The sequence below is a fragment of the Podarcis bocagei genome (assembly GCF_964188305.1).
Source record: "Podarcis bocagei genome assembly, chromosome: 6".
NCBI classification, from domain to species: domain Eukaryota; kingdom Metazoa; phylum Chordata; class Lepidosauria; order Squamata; family Lacertidae; genus Podarcis; species Podarcis bocagei.
Window position 1 is genome coordinate 98,784,563 of NC_138130.1, and position 18,220 is coordinate 98,802,782.

The 18,220-nt window shown below is 47.1% G+C and overlaps 3 protein-coding genes across 8 annotated transcripts in view; 2 read left to right on the forward strand and 1 right to left on the reverse strand.

The window, feature by feature from the left end:
- KCTD14 (potassium channel tetramerization domain containing 14) overlaps positions 1-18,220 on the forward strand; it is an 87,335-nt gene that overhangs the window by 62,080 nt on the left and 7,035 nt on the right. The window lies entirely within an intron of this gene.
- AAMDC (adipogenesis associated Mth938 domain containing) lies at positions 498-16,122 on the reverse strand. 5 transcript variants are annotated; one of them, XM_081197500.1, is made up of 4 exons: positions 16,039-16,122; positions 7,711-7,863; positions 3,511-3,606; positions 498-813 (listed from the first exon to the last, which is right to left on the reverse strand). In XM_081197500.1, the coding sequence occupies exons 2-4, from the start codon at positions 7,840-7,842 to the stop codon at positions 673-675; spliced, it is 369 nt and encodes a 122-aa protein (XP_081053626.1). In that variant the 5' UTR covers positions 7,843-7,863; positions 16,039-16,122; the 3' UTR covers positions 498-672. The 5 variants fall into 5 exon arrangements, with proteins under 5 accessions (XP_081053626.1, XP_081053625.1, XP_081053624.1 ...); XM_081197499.1 differs by lacking the exon at positions 16,039-16,122 and adding an exon at positions 15,860-16,006; XM_081197498.1 differs by lacking the exon at positions 16,039-16,122 and adding an exon at positions 15,816-15,939.
- The window catches only part of RSF1 (remodeling and spacing factor 1), a 42,340-nt gene continuing 40,484 nt past the window's right edge, over positions 16,365-18,220 (forward strand). The window contains exon 1 of one of the 2 annotated variants that reach the window (XM_081197295.1): positions 16,365-16,608. In XM_081197295.1, the coding sequence (XP_081053421.1) occupies positions 16,389-16,608 (220 nt within the window). In that variant the 5' untranslated portion in view covers positions 16,365-16,388. The remainder of the gene's footprint in view (positions 16,609-18,220) is intronic. The other variant, XM_081197294.1, reaches the window with a different exon arrangement.

Sequence of the window (18,220 nt, forward strand, 5' to 3'; positions counted from 1 at the left end):
TCTTGCCTGTCTGCCCAGAGCTGCAAGACTCTAGACCATTTGTCTAACTGGCGGAAATTCAGCAGGTGGGGAGGATGTGAGTTGTTGAAATTAATGTCCATTGCTAACTTAGATCCACAAACTTCATTGGGTGTCTTCTATGAGTTAGGACCAGCATTGGAAACAGCCCATTGTAACGGATTGCTTTGAAGTCATTTCTGCACCAGGTAAAGCAAATTTTAGCCCCCCCCCCCCAATCCTGTCCCTTATTTTGCCCGACCAAAGGTGGCAATGCCATGTTTGCGGGTTTCTAGACAGGCCGTTGGCCTGATCCTGCAGGACTCTTTAATGTTCAGGAATCCTGAACTGAAATTGCAAGGCACTCTTGGCCGTGTGGCTTCACGACTGCTGCCCGCTTTTAAACCTTTTGACTCCTAGGCTAGTGAAATTCAGCATTCGTGGTTTTGTTTTGAAAGCTTTTAAGACTTGGCACACAGTGATGCATCCAGACTGCCTGCTGACCCAAAAGTGCTCTCTTTTATTCACCTGAAGGCACAAGACGGTTGAAAGGGAGAGGTGGCTTCATCTCTCTAAGCAGGCTTTGCCAACCTGGTGCCCGCAGACAGTCTCACAGGGGCTTATGAGAGCTGGAACCCAAATCATGTGGGGGACACCAAGTTGGGGAAGTTTGCTCTAGCAGGTGGAATGGAAGACCCCACCCACTTTGGCCCCTTTGCTGGCCAAAGCGTTGTACTCTTTCACAGCTTTTTCCGTCTGCAGGACCAGTACATCAATCCCATGGCTCTTCAGGTAGTCCACGGTGGATGACGGCACCTTGAGAAATCGAGAAGAGAAAAGAGTCAGAGAGGAGTCTCTTCTTGCACACAAGCTGTAACTTCATTGCTAACATGCATAAAACCCAGTTAGCGGCTTCCTTTCTCTTTTTAATACTTTGAAATACACGCAGCGACCGTTTTGCGCTCATCCAATTGATTCACAACTGCCAATGTGCAAGTCCTTTTTAGGGCTGGGCAATATATCAATATATTGTCCCAAACCAGCCTGAAGTCCCTATCGTAATATCAGTTTCATAATTTTGGGCCTGGCAATATACAGTGGTACCTCTGGTTAAGAACTTAATTCGTTCTGGAGGTCTGTTCTTAACCTGAAACTGTTCTTAACCTGAAGCACCACTTTAGCTAATGGGGCCTCCCGCTACTGCCGCGCCGCCGGAGCACGATTTCTGTTCTCATCCTGAAGCAAAGTTCTTAACCCGAGGTAATATTTTTAGGTTAGCGGAGTCTGTAACCTGAAGCGTATGTAACCCGAGGTACCACTGTATCGTGTATCATGATGTGTGTGCGTGCTATGCAAAAATCACAATGTGGGGAAAACCGTGAACCCAAGCCGATGCTTCTCTCGATTCCTGCAGCCCCTGTGAACTGCCAACTCGGCTCTCCCCCTGCCTCCTGCAGGGAGCACGAATCACAAGAGCAGGTGTTGGCTGAAATCACGATGCAGGAAAAACCATGAAGCCAGCCGATGCCTCTGCATAGTGCCATCCTTATTTCAGACATCGTGATATACAGTCGTACCTTGGAAGTCAAACAGAATCTGTTCCGGAAGTCCGTTTGACTTCCGAAATGTTAAAAAACCAAAACGCGGCTTCTGATTGGCTGCAGGAAGCTCCTGCAGCCAATCGGAAGCCCCGCTGGATGTTCGGCTTCCAAAAGAACATTCAAAAACTGGAACACTCACTTCCGGGTTTCGATCGTCCGGGAGCTGGAACGTTCGACTCCTAAGGCGTTCAGGAGCCAAGGCACGACTGTACGTACAGTGGTACCTCCAGTTGTGAATGGGATCCTTTCCAGAGGTCTGGCTGGATCCCGAGGTTTTCGCAACCGGAGGAGAAGCAGTAGATCGCTTCTGCGCATGCGTGCGCGGAGAAACACTTTTGGGTTGTATCAGTATACTGCGATGTTTAGCTGATGATATATTGCGATGCTGAAAACCAGATAGCGCCCATCCCCTAGTCCCTTTGGACCTGGAGTGGGGCAGAACCCCTGTCGACCCAAATGGTTGCCACATGTATGCATAAATCACACTTCACATAAATAAATGACTTTCAAGTCTAATGTTTCCAAAATTTGCAAAAAAACAACCACATTACTTTCAACATACTTTGTGCCATAAAACATGCCGTTCCTCTTAGGAATCAAATCTGTCCAGTCTCTTGTCAGTTTCAGCTAGTTCAAGACATTCCCGTAGCCATTCCCACATAGCTGGAACCTGGGCATCGTTTTGAACCCAGGCTAGCTGTCAGAGTTAGCTGCACCGGTATTAAGGTAAAAGGTAAAGGGACCCCTGACCATTAGGTCCAGTCGTGACTGACTCTGGGGTTGCGGCGCTCATCTAACTTTATTGGCCGAGGGAGCCGGCGTACAGCTTCCGGGTCATGTGGCCATCATGACTAAGCCGCTTCTGGCAAACCAGAACAGCACATGGAAACGCCGTTTACCTTCCCGCCGGAGCGGTACCTATTTATCTACTTGCACTTGATGTGCTTTCGAACTGCTAGGTTGGCAGGAGCAGGGACCGAGCAACGGGAGCTCACCCCGTCGCGGGGATTCGAACCGCTGAATTTCTGATCAGCAAGCCCTAGGCTCTGTGGTTTAACCCACAGCTCCACCCGCGTCCCTGCACCGGTATTAAACACCTCCTGAAAACTCTTAGTTTTATTTACCTATTAATTTTTTTATATATACCACTGTATCATAAAAATATATTACAGTGACTTACAACAATATTAAAGCATAAGACCAAACAATAAAATCATAAATCCTGCTGCCTGGTCTTCATTGACCATCTTAGCTGGTGTTCAGGGAAGAAGTTTCCCTGCATGTCAGCTATGCAAGTCCTGCTGCCCCTCCAGGGTGCTCTCAATATATGCAATTTCAGTTACAGACAGGGAGACCTGGAACATAATCAGGGGTTCCCTGTATTATTCATGAATAAATCTAGAACAATACGTAAAGGTAAAGGGACCCCTGACCATTAGGTCCAGTCGTGGCCGACTCTGGGGTTGCAGCGCTCATCTCACTTTATTGGCCGAGGGAGCTGGTGTACAGCTTCCGGGTCATGTGGCCAGCATGACTAAGCCACTTCTGGCAAACCAGAGCAGTGCATGGAAATGCTGTTTACCTTCCTGCTGGAACAGTACCTATTTATCTACTTGCACTTTGACGTGCTTTCGAACTGCTAGGTTGGCAGGAGCAGAACCGAGCAACAGGAGCTCACCCTGTCACGGGGATTCGAACCGCCAACTTTGTGATCGGCAAGTCCTAGACTCTGTGGTTTAGACCACAGCGCCACCCGCGTCCCTAGAATAATACTCAGCTAGTGTCAATTGGCTGGCAATAGAATGCTATGCAGGACCTCCAATAATAGGTGCTGTAATGCCACCAGACCCCCCCCACTGGATTCTTAATTTTGCAACCAGACTCCCAGTCCCACCAAGCCTAGCAAAAGTACCTGCAAGGCTTCGCTCATGCCACGGCCAATCACTAACGTCTCGGCGCCCTTCCGAACAACTTCTTCCACATCTGCGGGCTGCACACCTGGAACATGCTGCATTTGGAAGTAAAGGGAAAGGCGTTAAATAATAAGGCTCTGTTCCGCCTTGGTTAAACCCCACCTGGAGCCCTGTGTCCAGTTCTGGGCGCCACAATTTAAGAAGGATGTTGACAAGCTGGAACGTGTGCAGAGGAGGGTGACCAAGATGATCCAGGGTCTGGAAACCAAGCCTTGGGAGGAACGGTTGAAGGAGTTGGGTATGAAGAGTGGCGCATACTCTGGTTATCTCTCGCTTGGACTACTGCAATGCGCTCTATGTGGGGCTACCTTTGAAGGTGACCCAGAAACTACAACTAATCCAGAATGCGGCAGCTAGACTGGTGACTGGGAGCAGCCGCCGAGACCACATAACACTGGTCTTGAAAGTCCTGGCACCCAGTACTTTTCCGAGCACAATTCAAAGTGTTGGTGCTGACCATGAAAGCCCTAAACGGCCTCAGTCCAGTAAACCTGAAAGAGCGTCTCCACCCTCATCGTTCAGCCCAGACACTGAGGTCCAGCGCCAAGGGCCTTCTGGCAGTTTCCTCCCTGTGAGAAGCCAAGTTACAGGGAACCAGGCAGAGGGCTTTCTCGGTGGTGGTGCCCGCCCTGTGGAACGCCCTCCCACCAGATGTCAAAGAGAAAAACAACTACCAGACTGTTAGAAGATATCTGAAGGCAGCCCTGTTTAGGGAAGCTTTTAATGTTTAATAGATTATTGTATTTTAATATTCTGTTGAAAGCCGCCCAGAATGGCTGGGGAAACCCAGCCAGATGGGCAGGGTATAAATAAATTATTATTATTATTATTATTATTATTATTATTATTATTATTATTATTATTAGCCTTCTTCAAATATCTAAAGAACTGTCACGTGGAAGATGGAGCAAGCTTATTTTCTGCCCTGGAGGGAAGTTATAAGAAAGGAGATTTTTTTTACTCAACATTAAGAACTTTATGAGGGTAAGAGATGTTTTGGTATACTAAGGCAGACATCTGATCACTGCAGATGGTGACAGCAGTCACAAAATGACAAGACACCTGATTCTTGGGAGAAGCGATGACAAACCTAGACATCTTAAAAAGCAGAGACATCCCCTTGCCGACAAAGGTTCGTATAGTTAAAGCTATGGTTTTCCCAGTAGTGATGTAGGGAAGTGAGAGCTGGACCATAAAGAAGGCTGATCGCCGAAGAATTGATGCTTTTGAATTATGCTGCTGGAGGAGACTCTTGAGAGTCCCATGGACTGCAAGAAGATCAAACCTCTCCATTCTGAAGGAAATCAGCCCTGAGTGCTCCCTGGAAGGACAGATCCTGAAGCTGAGGCTCCAAGACTTTGGCCACCTCATGAGAAGAGAAGACTCCCTGGAAAAGACCCTGGTGTTGGGAAAGATGGAGGGCACAAGGAGAAGGGGACGACAGAGGACGAGGTGGTTGGACAGTGTTCTCGAAGCTACGAACATGAGTTTGACCAAACTGCGGGAGGCAGTGGAAGACAGGAATGCCTGGCGTGCTCTGGTCCAGGGGGTCACGAAGAGTCAGACACGACTAAACAACAGCAACAAAGGCAGACAGACATGTCCTTTTCATTTCAGTTGTTACTTCTGCTAAACTTGAAGTTGCAATTCGTAACTTAAATCTGCATAATAAGTGGATGGCTGGCAGCCATCCACGGTCTGTGAAGTTTGCAGACAAGACGTTTGCACACAATGCACAGCTGTTCCAAATAGACTTCCGAGCATTTGCCAGACTATTTTTAGCTTCCGACAGAAGCTTTGCAGCGTTTTTTGTTTCGTAACTGCCCCGCAGCCTAAGAACCTCTGGCTTCTGTCCAAATGGGCAGTTTCATTCAAGGTACAGGTAGGCATCATTGACAATTTATCCGCCTCCCATATAAGGCCTTTTTGCGGTCAAGTATTTTCCCCTAACCTGCTAAGGCTGGACCGCAGTTGTGAAAGGGGTAAATTCACTTGGTTTAACCCAGCTGGTGACAGATTATCTTTGCAATGGGCAACATGGAAGAAGACAGGCATGCAGGATAATTCAGATTGTGATTTGCCTGGCAGACAAAAGGAGGGAGAGAGAGGTTTTTCTTCCCCGTAGCTTAAAAAAAAAAAAAAAAAGCCCAGCCCCAAACACTCTGGAACACTTTTAATGGTTGGTCACATGAGAACCTCAACAAAAGAAAAAGGAGGTCTGGGTTTACTGTAATTACAATAATTGGCTGGTTGAAAGGTTCTGCTGCCAGCAAGGAGCGCTCTGGAAACAGCAGTGCCGTGAAAGAGGAAGAAAAAGAGGATTTTATTTCCAGGCAGCACAAAAGACCTGATGTTTGTGTGTATGTGGGGTGTGTGTGTGTGATGTTTTAGCAAAACAGTATTTTTATTTTCTTTTACAGGGAGAAAGGGGTGGGAAAGAACCCAGATTTTTTAGAAAATAGGAGCTTGAGGTGAGCTGTAGTGGGCACCTCAAGTTGGAACTGATTAGTGTAGAGTGAAGGGGCAGAAGAAGATAATTGGGTTTATGAGAGCTGCGGCAGCTGAGGTTTCTTTTTTAAAAAATTATTTAAAGTAAAAATAGTAGCTGCTGTGAAAACAGGGAGAAAATTCCCTTCCTCTATCCTTCACCCCCACCGCTGCAAAGGTCTATTGTTTTAGATGAAACCCACAGCACATTAGGGCGGTTCATAAAAAACTTTTTTTAAAAAAAATGCCTGCTCCAAAGGTCTTATCTTACTAAACTAGAGAATATATAGCTATATCAGAAATTTCATGCATATCAGTTAATATCTTGACCCTGCTCCACTGAATGGAAATTTCAGCCTTCACGACATAGGAAAACGCCCAAGTAAACAGCTATTTTTGCCTGGCTTTCAATTTGAATTTAGCCTGATCTTTTATTCCCCTCCCTCTCCTCTTTTTATGAAGATTACCCGCTCTGGGATCCCACAGCTAATTCTCCCCTGGTCTCCTCGCTGGCCCAAATAGGACTAATTTAGCCAGCTAGCCCTGGTGATCATCTAATGCTTATTGGATGGATTTCCCCCCTAAATTGATTTTTGAATTCTGAATTTATTGTTATTCACGTTTTATTCTGTAATTTAAGCTGTTTTTGTTGCCTCAATTGCTTTAAATTTGTCGTTAGCCGCCCTGAGCCCGGTTTTCTGAACCGGGAAGGGCGGGGTATAACATTTTTTAAAATTATATTATCATTATTTTCGTGGAGGAGGGTCAAGATATTAACTGATACGCATGGAATTTCAGATATAGCTATATAATCCATAGGGTTGTAAGATAAGACTTTTGGAGCAGGCATTTTCGGGGGGGGGGGGAGTTTTTTTTATGAAACACCCTACAGCACATAGGGCAGATTTCTTCGCTCCCAGCATGCAATATTCAATAACTATGTAGGCCCTGAGAATTAGAAAGGGAGATTTGGGGGAGGAAGGAAACTGAGGCATGGGAGGCGGGAAATGGAATGAAGTAGAACCCCCCCTCCAAGTGAGACCGCTCCCCCCCACCAAACAGCTCTTAATGTCTGAAAGCCATGAATCTGTCTAATCCCCTTTTAAAACCATCCAGGTTTGTGGCCACCGCTGCCTCCTGTGGAAGTGAGTTCCGCAGTCTAACAAGGTGCTGCACAAAGAATAATTTTTTTCCTCTATCCTGAATCTTCCAACATTCAGCTTCATTGGATATTCACAATTTCTAGCACAAAGAGGGGGGAAACCTTCTCTTCCCACTTTCTCCATGCCATGTTGCAATTTCATAAATTCCAGCCAGGTCGACAAATACCTGCCTTTTCTCTAAACTCAAAGGCCCAAATGCCTCAAACTTTCTCAGTGGGGAGTCACTCCACCCGCTTCGATCGCTTTGGCTGTCCTTTTCTGAACCTCTTCCAAAGACTTGGCTACATTAGCAAAAATAAAGCGTTATAAACGTGTTACAACACTGCGACACCAGATGGCGCTGTAGAGCTGAAATTGGAACTCTATGAAAACAGGGTTTTTCCAGAGCGTTTCCAGAGCGTTTTTTATAGATGTGTAGCTGCAGCCCAAGTCTACAATACTCAAGTGGCCCCCCAGATAACTAAGAAGAGGTTGAGCAAAGGCACGTACGTCAGTTCCCGTCTCTCTCCAGTCCCAAGTCCGACTGCCCCCAGGCCAGACTTTACAGTCCTTGTAAGTCGTGGAACAGCCTTTGACAGTCATCCGGCCCCAAGAGAGAGAAGCGATTTCAGGAGAGGACATCTTCAGATGGATTTTGACTGTCTGAAAGATAAGAGAGTGAACATGAGAACAGCCTAGGGCTCTAACAGTGGTTTAGGTATGTGTGTGTGTGTATATATATATACGCAGTGGTACCTCGGGTTACATACGCTTCAGGTTACAGACTCCGCTAACCCAGAAATAGTGCTTCAGGTTAAGAACTTTGTTTCAGGATGAGAACAAAAATCTTGCAGTGGCGGTGCAGCGGCAGCGGGAGGCCCCATTAGCTAAAGTGGCGCTTCAGGTTAAGAACAGTTTCAGGTTAAGAACAGACCTCCAGAACGAATTAAGTTCTTAACCCGAGGTACCACTCTCTCTCTGTGTATATATATATATAGATATCTTAAGGATATCTTCCCTTCTCATTCCATGGTTCATTTTACATATCATAAATCCCTGCATATTTTACAAAAACAATACCATTCAGTACTCCATTATTGCATCCATCAAAACTTATTTACGCCGTTGAATTTATCTTAATGCTGCCAGCATTTTCAGCTGTACGCAATTATTTCCCATATATTCAACAAACGTTTCCTAATCTTCTCTGCATGTATGTTCTTTTTGTTCTCTTGTTTTGCATGTTAAGTCTGTGAGTTTGGCACATTCTGTCAACTTCAGTTGCCATTCTTTTTTGGTTGGAACCTCATTCGTTTTCCATTTTGAGGCTAACAAAACACAGGCTGCAGTAGCGGCATACATAAATAACCTTTTTCGACACCTGGGAATTTCTGTCTGAATTATCCCCAATCAGAAAGGACTCTGTTTTGAGGGGGAGAAAGTACTTTAACATCCCCCCCCCATTCATTATGGATTATTTCCCAACCTAACTGTGGTTTTAAAAGCCATCAAGAAAAGGTAGTAGACTCTTCTGAGGGTGTCTGAGCGAGGGAACCATTCCCTATTGGACGATCCCCATGCTGAGTGTCGATGATTCTTCAGCATCAACTTCATTGACTTGGTCATGTTGTTCGGATGACCGATTATCGCCTTCCAAGGCAACTACTCTATTCCTAACTTAAGAATGGAAAGCGTAATGCTGTTGGACAACAAAAGAGGTTTAAAGATGCTCTCAAGGAAAACCTAAAAAAATGTAGCATTAATAATAATAATAATAATAATAATAATAATAATAATAATAATAATTTATTATTTATACCCCGCCCATCTGGCTGGGCCTCCCCAGCCACTCTGGGCGGCTTCCATAAAACCAAAAATACAGTAAAATCACACGTTAAAAACTTCCCTGAACAGGGCTGCCTTAAGATGTCTTCTGAATGTCAGGTAGTTGTTTATCGCTTTGACATCTGCTGGAAGGGCGTTCCACAGGGCGGGCGCCACTACCGAGAAGGCCCTCTGCCTGGTTCCCTGTAGATTTGCTTCTCGCAATGAGGGAACCGCCAGAAGGCCCTCGGCGCTGGACCTCAGCGTCTGGGCAGAATGATGGGGGTGGAGATGCTCCTTCAGGTATACAGGACCGAGGCCGTTTAGGGCTTTAAAGGTCAGCACCAACACTTTGAATTGTGCTCGGAAGCGTACTGGGAGCCAATGTAGGTCTTTCAAGACCGGTGTTATATGGTCTCGGCGGCCGCCCCCAGTCACCAGTCTAGCTGCCGCATTCTGGATTAGTTGTAGTTTCCGAGTCACCTTCAAAGGTAGCCCCACGTAGAGTGCATTGCAGTAGTCCAAGCGGGAGATAACCAGAGCATGCACCACTCTGGCGAGACAGTCCGCAGGCAGATAGGGTCTCAGCCTACGTACCAGATGGAGCTGGTAAACAGCTGCCCTGGACACAGATTTGACCTGTGCCTCCATGGACAGCTGTGAGTCCAAAATGACTCCCAGGCTGCGCACCTGATCCTTCAGGGGCACAGTTACACCGACAGCTGGGACAGTGGCAGAGCTTTATGCTCTGGCACTGGGGGGTAGGGGCAGAGAGCAGGCATGGGCGTGACGCAACACCTGTGGGGGCGTGGCGCCCAGCATGGGTGGGGGGCAGCCGCGATGGCACCCCCACCCCCCTCTTCTTCTGCCAGTGAGCTGGCCTGCGAGCGCTCCAAGTGGAGAACAGCCTTTACCAAAGGTGTCATGGGCTTTGAAGACTCTCGAACTCAGGACGAAAGGGAGAAATGTGCCAAGAGGAAGGCACATTTGGCAAGCCCTCACTATGATCAACTCCTGCCCGGAAACCTGTGTCCCCACTGTGGAAGGACGTGTGGATCTAGACTTGGTCTCTGCAGTCACCTACGGAGACAATGTTTAGACCATGCTTAGACCACGGAAGACAATCTTATTCAGCTAAGAGTGATCGCTAAAGAAAGAAGAATCTCACATACTGGAATTGTCTGTTTCTCTCACACACACCCTTCTCTTGGGGTTGCAGGCCTCTGATCCCCCTTCATTTTGTTCCTCCAAGTCTGACCAATAAGTATCCTACAACGTTAAATAGTCATGGCTTTCCCCAAAGAATTTTGAGAGACGTGGTTTGCTAAGGGGACGTGGGTGGCGCTGTTGTCTAAACCACAGAGCCTAGGGCTTGCCGATCAGAAGGTCGGCGGTTCGAATCCCTGTGACGGGGTGAGCTCTCGTTGCTCGGTCCCTGCTCCTGCCAACCCAGCAGTTTGAAAGCACCTCAAAGTGCAAGTAGATAAATAGGTACCGCTCTGGCGGGAAGGTAAACAGCGTTTCTGTGCGCTGCTCTGGTTTGCCAGAAGCGGCTTAGTCATGCTGGCCACATGACCCGGAAGTTGTACGCCGGCTCCCTCGGCTAATAAAGCGAGATGAGCGCTGCAACCCTAGAGTTGTTCGCAACTTGACTTAACGGTCAGGGATCCCTTTACCTTTTAAGGGTGCTAAGAGCTACAATTCCCAGAATAGTCTGGGAAAACAGATTGTTAAACCACTTGGGGAACTGTAGCCCTGTGAGGGGAACAGGGGTCACCTTGGAACTCTCAGCATCCTTAAACTAAAGTTCCCAGGATTCTTTGAGGGGAAGCCATTACTTTTAAAGTGGTACGATACTGCTTTAAGTGCAGATGGGGGCACAACTCTTCCAAGCGCGGCATAACTGTATGCGTAGTGCCTTGCCAATCTCTCTGGAACCGACTTCCGCTGAATGTTAGCAGTTGCTCGAAGCAATGCTTGTAAGCAATGCTTACATAAATAAAAGCGATTTCTATTCCACGCCAAGCGGCAGGAAAGGCAGCCAAACCCCACTGCTCAGAGCAGCTCAGTGCTCTTGTTTCAGCTAAATCTGGAGTCTCGGCCCAAGATGCGCCTTACTACACACCCCTACGGTACTTTAAATTGTTCAGGTTTTTCTCCCGATAAATCCTTTGCAAGGAGATCACTGCCGCCATTAAAACAACAGCAACTCACCTCCCTCTCTTCCTTCATATATAAGTGAAGTCTTGGATTAACAGATATTTTTCACCCCAGCAGGAATGCCTGCTGACAGGGGCAGAAAGGATCAAATAACGCAAGGCTAACCTTTCAACCTCGCTCCCCGCCTTATCGCCGAGAGAAGACTCCAACACGCTGCTTCAAAATGCCAAGCCAAGAAGAATCAGCGCTAAGGGTCTGGACGCATCAAAGATTGCCTGCCCACCCAGCATGAGAAAAGTGTATTTTCTCTCGCTCTTCCCCCCACGCTGCCAAACTAATGAGCAAGAACTATCAGTGGTCCCCATTAGGGTGTACTGCATACTTAATCCTGTGGACACAAAAGCAGATTGTAGCAATCATTTTTTTAAAAAGACACAGGTTTGGTGGCAAAAGAGCAGGGATAACAGCTAAGCTTTAATTTAAAACAACGACAACACTCGTTTTTTTAGTAGAGGTGCAACTGGAAACTATGGTTTAGTATTGGAAAAGGTCCGGAAACTGCTGCTGGTTCAAACTAGGACTGGAAGAGTATTAAAAGTCCATTTCTTGACCCAATTGAAAGGCCTACTTCTCACACATCCATTTCAGAAGCAAAGCAAAATTTACATTCATTGCACCACCCACTTTAACCTCACTTTAGCCTCTGCAAGGCTGCTCAGAAAGGAATGCAGCCCTCATTGCTGAAGGTTTCCTATTCACCCTGTAAGGCCTTAAACGGCTCAGGATCAAGTTATCTGAAATGGTGTCTCTTTCTGCTTATGTCAACCCGAACCTTAAGATCCTCTTTGGAGGAATTGCTCCAAATGTTGCTCCTGTGTAATGAAGTGCATTGCTATGAAGAAGGGGGATTTTGGGTTCCAGCTCCGTTGGTGCACTCTTGATCACCTTTCTGGAGCCAGGTAAAGACTTTTAAATTCACACAGGGTTTTTAAGTTGCTGTTTTAATGTTCTGTTGTGGTTTAGCGTAGTAGTTTCCTGCTCTGTGAACAAGTCGTTTCAAGCCTAGGATCACGTGTTCCCCACTGCACAACAGCAGGAAGAGATTGAAGGTTTCTGCTTATGATGTCAAACTAACCACAGTTCCCTGTGACATCCAAACTCAGGAAACTGTGAGTTGTTTACCAACCAAGATCTGAAACCACCAATCAAATGTGTTTTGTTCTAACCAAATCAGCTTTATGTAAAGCACAGTTTCCTGTGTTTGGGTGTCAAGGGCAATTGTGATTTGATTAAAACCAGAATAGGGCATCTGTGGTCTCTCACATCCAATGTGCGAAAGAAGAGAAGGAGAATACAGTGGTACCTCGGGTTACAGACGCTTCAGGTTACAGACTCCGCTAACCCAGAAATAGTACCTTGTGTTAAGAACTTTGCTTCAGGATGAGAACAGAAATCGTGCTCCAGCAGCACGGCAGCAGCAGGAGGCCCCATTTGCTAAAGTGGTGCTTCAGGTTAAGAACAGTTTCAGGTTAAGAACGGCCTCCGGAACGAATTAAGTACTTAACTCGAGGTACCACAGTACAAGCACGCAAAAGCTCAAGGTTCATTGCGGGCCACTCACAAAGTAACTGTCATTTCCTGTAGATTGAGAACGGGAAAACCATGTCCATAACCAAAAGATAGGATATAAATTAAAATAAGAAAGGCTGGCAAATAGACCACACCTTTGGCACCACTGCTGCACGCCCTTTGCACAGAGTATCAGAAGCAGTGCAAGAACCTTCTACCCTCCTTTTAATCAAACAGACTGAAGGGGCCTTTCTTAAGGACCAGTTCTAGATAGATATTTATTTACATCAGAACATGCCATAGGAGCCAACTACAGGGGTCTGTGGATGCTTGGGCACCCAAAATAATATAATTGTGGGGGCTGGGCACCCACAGAGTCAATGAGAAAAGCCAGCAGGCGGCAGCAGGACTGCCTCTGAGAGAGAAGCAATTCAGTTCCACCCTCTGCAGCCAGCTAGCGAAGCACCCTTTTCTGGGGTGTGTGGTTCACATGCAGAGGCAGTCTCTCGATGTTGCATGTCCGCATTGTGGCAGTGGGTACCCACAACCCTGAGGGCGAGATGGCACCCCTGAAACATGCATAAACACAACTACATGGATAAAACCACCAAATGCAATTAGAACTTACACATTTCGTAGTACGATTGGTACACAAAATAGGAACATAAGAACACCAATATCCCTATTGTTATCATCAATAATTACCCATCCTTCACCCTAAGGTTCCAGGTTGGGTTAAATAACTTACAATCATAAGAACTTATTTTTTATTTTATTTATTTATTAAATTTATATGCCGCCCTATAACCCGTAGAATAAGGCGGGTCTTAAAAATATACACCTCAAGTGTCAAAAACCAGGGTAAAGCGGTGCATCTCAGCATTCGCTGGAAGCTGCATTATGAAGGTACCAGACACACCTCAATGGGGAGTTCCACAGCTTAGGGGCCACCACAGAGAAGGCCCTCACCCAGACCGCCATCCCCCAACGCCTCCGAGGGTAGAGGGACTACCAAGAGGGGCCCCTCTGCCGATTTTAGCACCCATGAGGGACTGTAGGGAAGGAGGTGGCCTTTCAATCATTTAGGGCTTGAGTCATTTGGGGCTTTAAACACAAACCTGAGCACCTTAAATTGGGCCCGAAAATGAATTAGCAATCAGTATAGCTGTTTTAAAACTGAGGTTACACGAGATCTAAACGGAACCCCAGCCAGTGATCTGGCTGTTGCATTTTGGACCAACTGAGGTCTCTGCGAGGTTTAGGGAAGGCAGCCCTGTTTAGGAAAGTTTTTAACGACTAATGCTTTAATGTCTTTTAAACCTTTTGTTGGAAGCCACCCAGTGGCTGGGGAAACCCAGCCAGATGGGCGGGGTAGAAATAATAAATTATTATTATAGTTAAACAGATAAAATTGCCGGACTCAAATTAGAGTTTTAAAATTATATGAACGAAAGCTCACCTTATTTCAGGTAGTCCAGTTCCATGGGCCGCTGAGATGTGAAAACCTTTTACAGATTAACCATTACGGTGGTAGAAGCTTCGGATGCACAGTTTACATATACAGTATGCACCTATCGAGGATAATGCTTCTATTGAAGTGGACTCTGGCCGGTGAAAGCTTATACCCCGCAATAAAATGTGATAACCTTTAAGAGGTGCCACAAAGCTTACTATGAAGACACATAGCGTAACCCTGAGTATGTTTACTCAGAAATTCAGCAAGACTTACTCCATGGGTATCTATTTCCTGAAATGTAGCTTGAAGTTTGTTACAGGTAGGTAGCCGTGCTGGTCTGCCGTAGTTGAAACAAAATAAAAAAATTCCTTCCAGTAGCACCTTAGAGACCAACTAAGTTTGTTATTGGTATGAGCTTTGGTATCTGAAGAAGTGTGCATGCACATGAAAGCTCATACCAATTACAAACTTAGTTGGTCTCTAAGGTGCTACTGGAAGGAATTTTATTTTGAAGTTTGTTAGTGATGCAAGCCTCTTTGCCATTTTCTTTTCCATGTATATAAGAAAGATGGCTTTGAGCAGTTGTGGAGGGGGAAAAGGGCCTTCTCTGTGGCTGCTCCCAGACTTTGGAGCTTCTTCCTTAACGATGATAAGACTGCCTCCCTCCTTGCTATACTTCTGCTAGCAGGTGGAGAATTTCTTGTCCCAAAAGGCTTTGGGGAACTGAGTGCTTTTAAAGAAAGGGCTTGTGCCATGCTGTTTTTGCTGTGATCGTTTGTATGGTTTTGATAGGACTAAAACCATATACACACACAAAAACCTATCTAGTGATGTGAGAATATTCTCTGCTAGAAAATTCTCCGGAGAATATTCTCCACAAATTGTAAATTCTGTGTTGTCTACACAGCTGCTTTAAATGTACACACCTCATTAACCGAGAATATTCTCGAGAGTATTCTTCAAAAGATTATTCTTGAGAATTTAACGTCACTAGTCCTATCAATGTTAAGATTGTTTTTTGCCTAAATTTGTAGTGGTTCTTATTTTTGCCTGTAAGCCGCCTTGGTTCCCTGTTGTGGGGGGCGGGGAAAGGCAGTGTATAAATATTTATTTATCTAAATTTAAATTTAAACAAATATTTATTTGTTCATTCACAAAATGTATACGCCACCTTTAAAAAAACAAACACTTCAGAGTGGTTTACAAAAGAGAAAACAGACAAAATCAAGAAAAACTCGCAGAAAAAATCAAGAAAATAATAATAATAATAATAATAATAATAATAATAATAATAATAATAATAATAATAATAGCAGCAGCAGCACTATAGACTAACTCTCTAAGTCTTATTCATGTTTGTCTCTGAGGTGCCACAAAGCGCTTTAGAAAGAATTAAGCGAAGTTATGAATCGAGAGGTTTCTCCACGCCCCGCCCCCCGCGGGATCTCAGGTAAATATCCCATTAAATCCTCCCTCCGAACACCAAAGGGGTGCATGGAAATGAGCCGTCCCATTTATCCTCCCGCAGAACCACTCTCACTGCAGCGCCAGCGGTAATTTCACCCCCCGCACACAGTGGTCCAGTCCGCTCCCCTCCAAACCTTACCTGCGCTGACCAACAACCTGCCTTTCCTCCCCTCCCTGCCTTACCCTGGCGGGACGCGCCCTCGGCCGCCCGTCATTGGACGCAGTCGCTATACAGACACGGCCCGCGCCCACTGAAAAGCTTTCTCACGCCCACTTCTCCCCTTCCGCCACGCCTCCCTTTTCTGAGGAGCTACAGCCGCTCCCCCCCCCTTTTTATTATTATTATTATGGCCGCCACACACCTTTCCCAAGCCTCCGCCGCGATTGGCCGGGGCGGCGTTCTATCCCCGCCCCCGCTCCTCACTCACTCGCCCGCCCTCCCGGCAGCCCGCCCCCTCGGCAGCCTCGTTTTGGTTCCTGCGTTCCCTCAGCCACAGGGAAAACAACAAGCGCGGGTTTCCTAGAAGGGGCCCGGGCCGCTCTTTCCCCCAGCGTCCTCCTTCTCTTGGAGCGCACCGTCTCGTCTCCTCCGCGCGGCGCATGCCGGGATGGCGCGCTCCGCCCGCAGCGCCCCCTGCCGGCCTCCTTCGCTCCTCCCCTCTCTCTGTCCCCCCTCCCTTCTCCTTCTCCATCCATCCTCTCAGGTTCCAAGATGGCGGCGGCGGCGGCGGCTCCCCCATCCCCTCCTCCTCCGCCTCCTACCCCCCCTGCCGCCGCGCCGACGGAGGGCCCGTCCTGCCCCGGCTCGTGGCCCAACTTCGCCGTCGTGTGCTCCTTCCTGGAGAGATACGGAGCCCTCCTCGACCTGCCCGAGCTGCCCTTCCCGGAGCTGGAGCGGGTCCTGCAGGCGCCGCAGGAGCCCGGCGAGCAGGGTGAGGGCCTCCCCTTTCTCCTCAGGGCCGCGCCGTGGGGGGGGGAGCGCTCGCTGGGAACCTGGGGGGGGGGCTTCGAGTCCCTGTCCCCCCCCCAACAAACTACCCCGGGAGGCCTTTATTTCCGCCCCTCCTCTTCCACCACAAAGCAGGGCCCGACCCCGTCCATCTCCACAGCAGGGGGAGGCATCTCCCCTTCCTCAGGGGACCCCACGAGGGGTCGGCCCCCTATCTTGGGGGGGGGGAGAGGCGGCATCTCTCTTCTCCATTAACCCCCCCTCCACTCCTATTTCTAATCAGGCCCCTCCCACTCGCAATGGGAATCTCCTTTTCCTCCTCCCCCAGTTTGGGATGTTATTTGGAGGGGTGGGGGGAGAAGGGGGTAGGAGGGATACGGCCCCCCACCCCAGTTCACAGGTTTTGCGTCGTGTGTGTGTTTGCGGTGGGAGGGGGGGCGGCCGCCCTTCTTATTCCCGCCCCTTTCCTCCCCCTCTCGCGCGAGATTCGTTTGTGCAGCGCCGTGCATAAGCAGAAGCAAAATAAAGGGGAGGTCCCTGCCCGCGAGGGGCTTGCAGTTAAGATTCCTGCAGAAGGGAATGTGGGGCAGGATGGAGGAGGGGTGTGGGATGGAAAGGGGTGGGACGGTGAGGAGATGAAAAAGAGGGGGGTTATTGGATTTGATCTTGTTTTTGCTATTATTTTTATCTCGTATTTTTATGTTGCAAACTGCTCTGAGATCTGCGGGTGAAGGGCAGTATACATAGTAGTAAATCATATGTGTGTGCATAAGCGTTTGTTTGGTTTGGGAAAAGAGAATAAAGGCCAATTTTCCTTTGGATCTGGGAAAGATGTTGTCTGATCTTATAGGGAGCCTTGCATGTTCTGTCCTGACCCTAGATAGTATGTTGAATAACCCCTGAATAACTTGATAGTGACATGGCTAGGGACATACTAGTCCTGAAATGGAAGTCACACATCACTACGGGTGAAGCTGTCCAGGAGAACTTATTGTGTGTTAAGTGAGAGAGAAAAATGACCAATATAGGAAGGGGCAAGTCTTTCAAATAGAGAGATGTTTTTTGAGAGATACTGGATGTGGCATGTGGGGAACTGTGGCCCCCCCCCACCCCCATTTCCTGTCCTCGATATTTCTTCCTGGTTTCTTTGCCATCAGCTCCACCCTTTATCAGCCAGCCTTCAGTGGTCTACTAAAAAGGCTTGCTGGCTAGTAAGTTTGTGGACTTGTTTATAGGCTGATTTGCAGGGCACTGCTATTCTCAGCCAAGACGTTCTGCAAGATTGAAAATTCTTATTGGCAAGTTTCTTTGTCGATAATTCTTTTGGAATGGGTAATCAAAACAGTTCAAATATTAAAGCAGCTCTTTATTTCCCTGAATAAGTTGTATGGCACACAGTTCTAATTTCCAGTAGCAGTGTAAATAGCTTTTCACTGCTTCTATAGTCTTCATTACTAGTATTTTCTTATGTGGTTATGTATATTTTTAAAACGTTTGTTTTAACAGTGAACACAAAATGGGTTTACATGATGGGCTGTGTATGTGTTGTCTGTTAGATTTCTATTTAGTAGCTGATTTTTTTTGAAAATTTTACC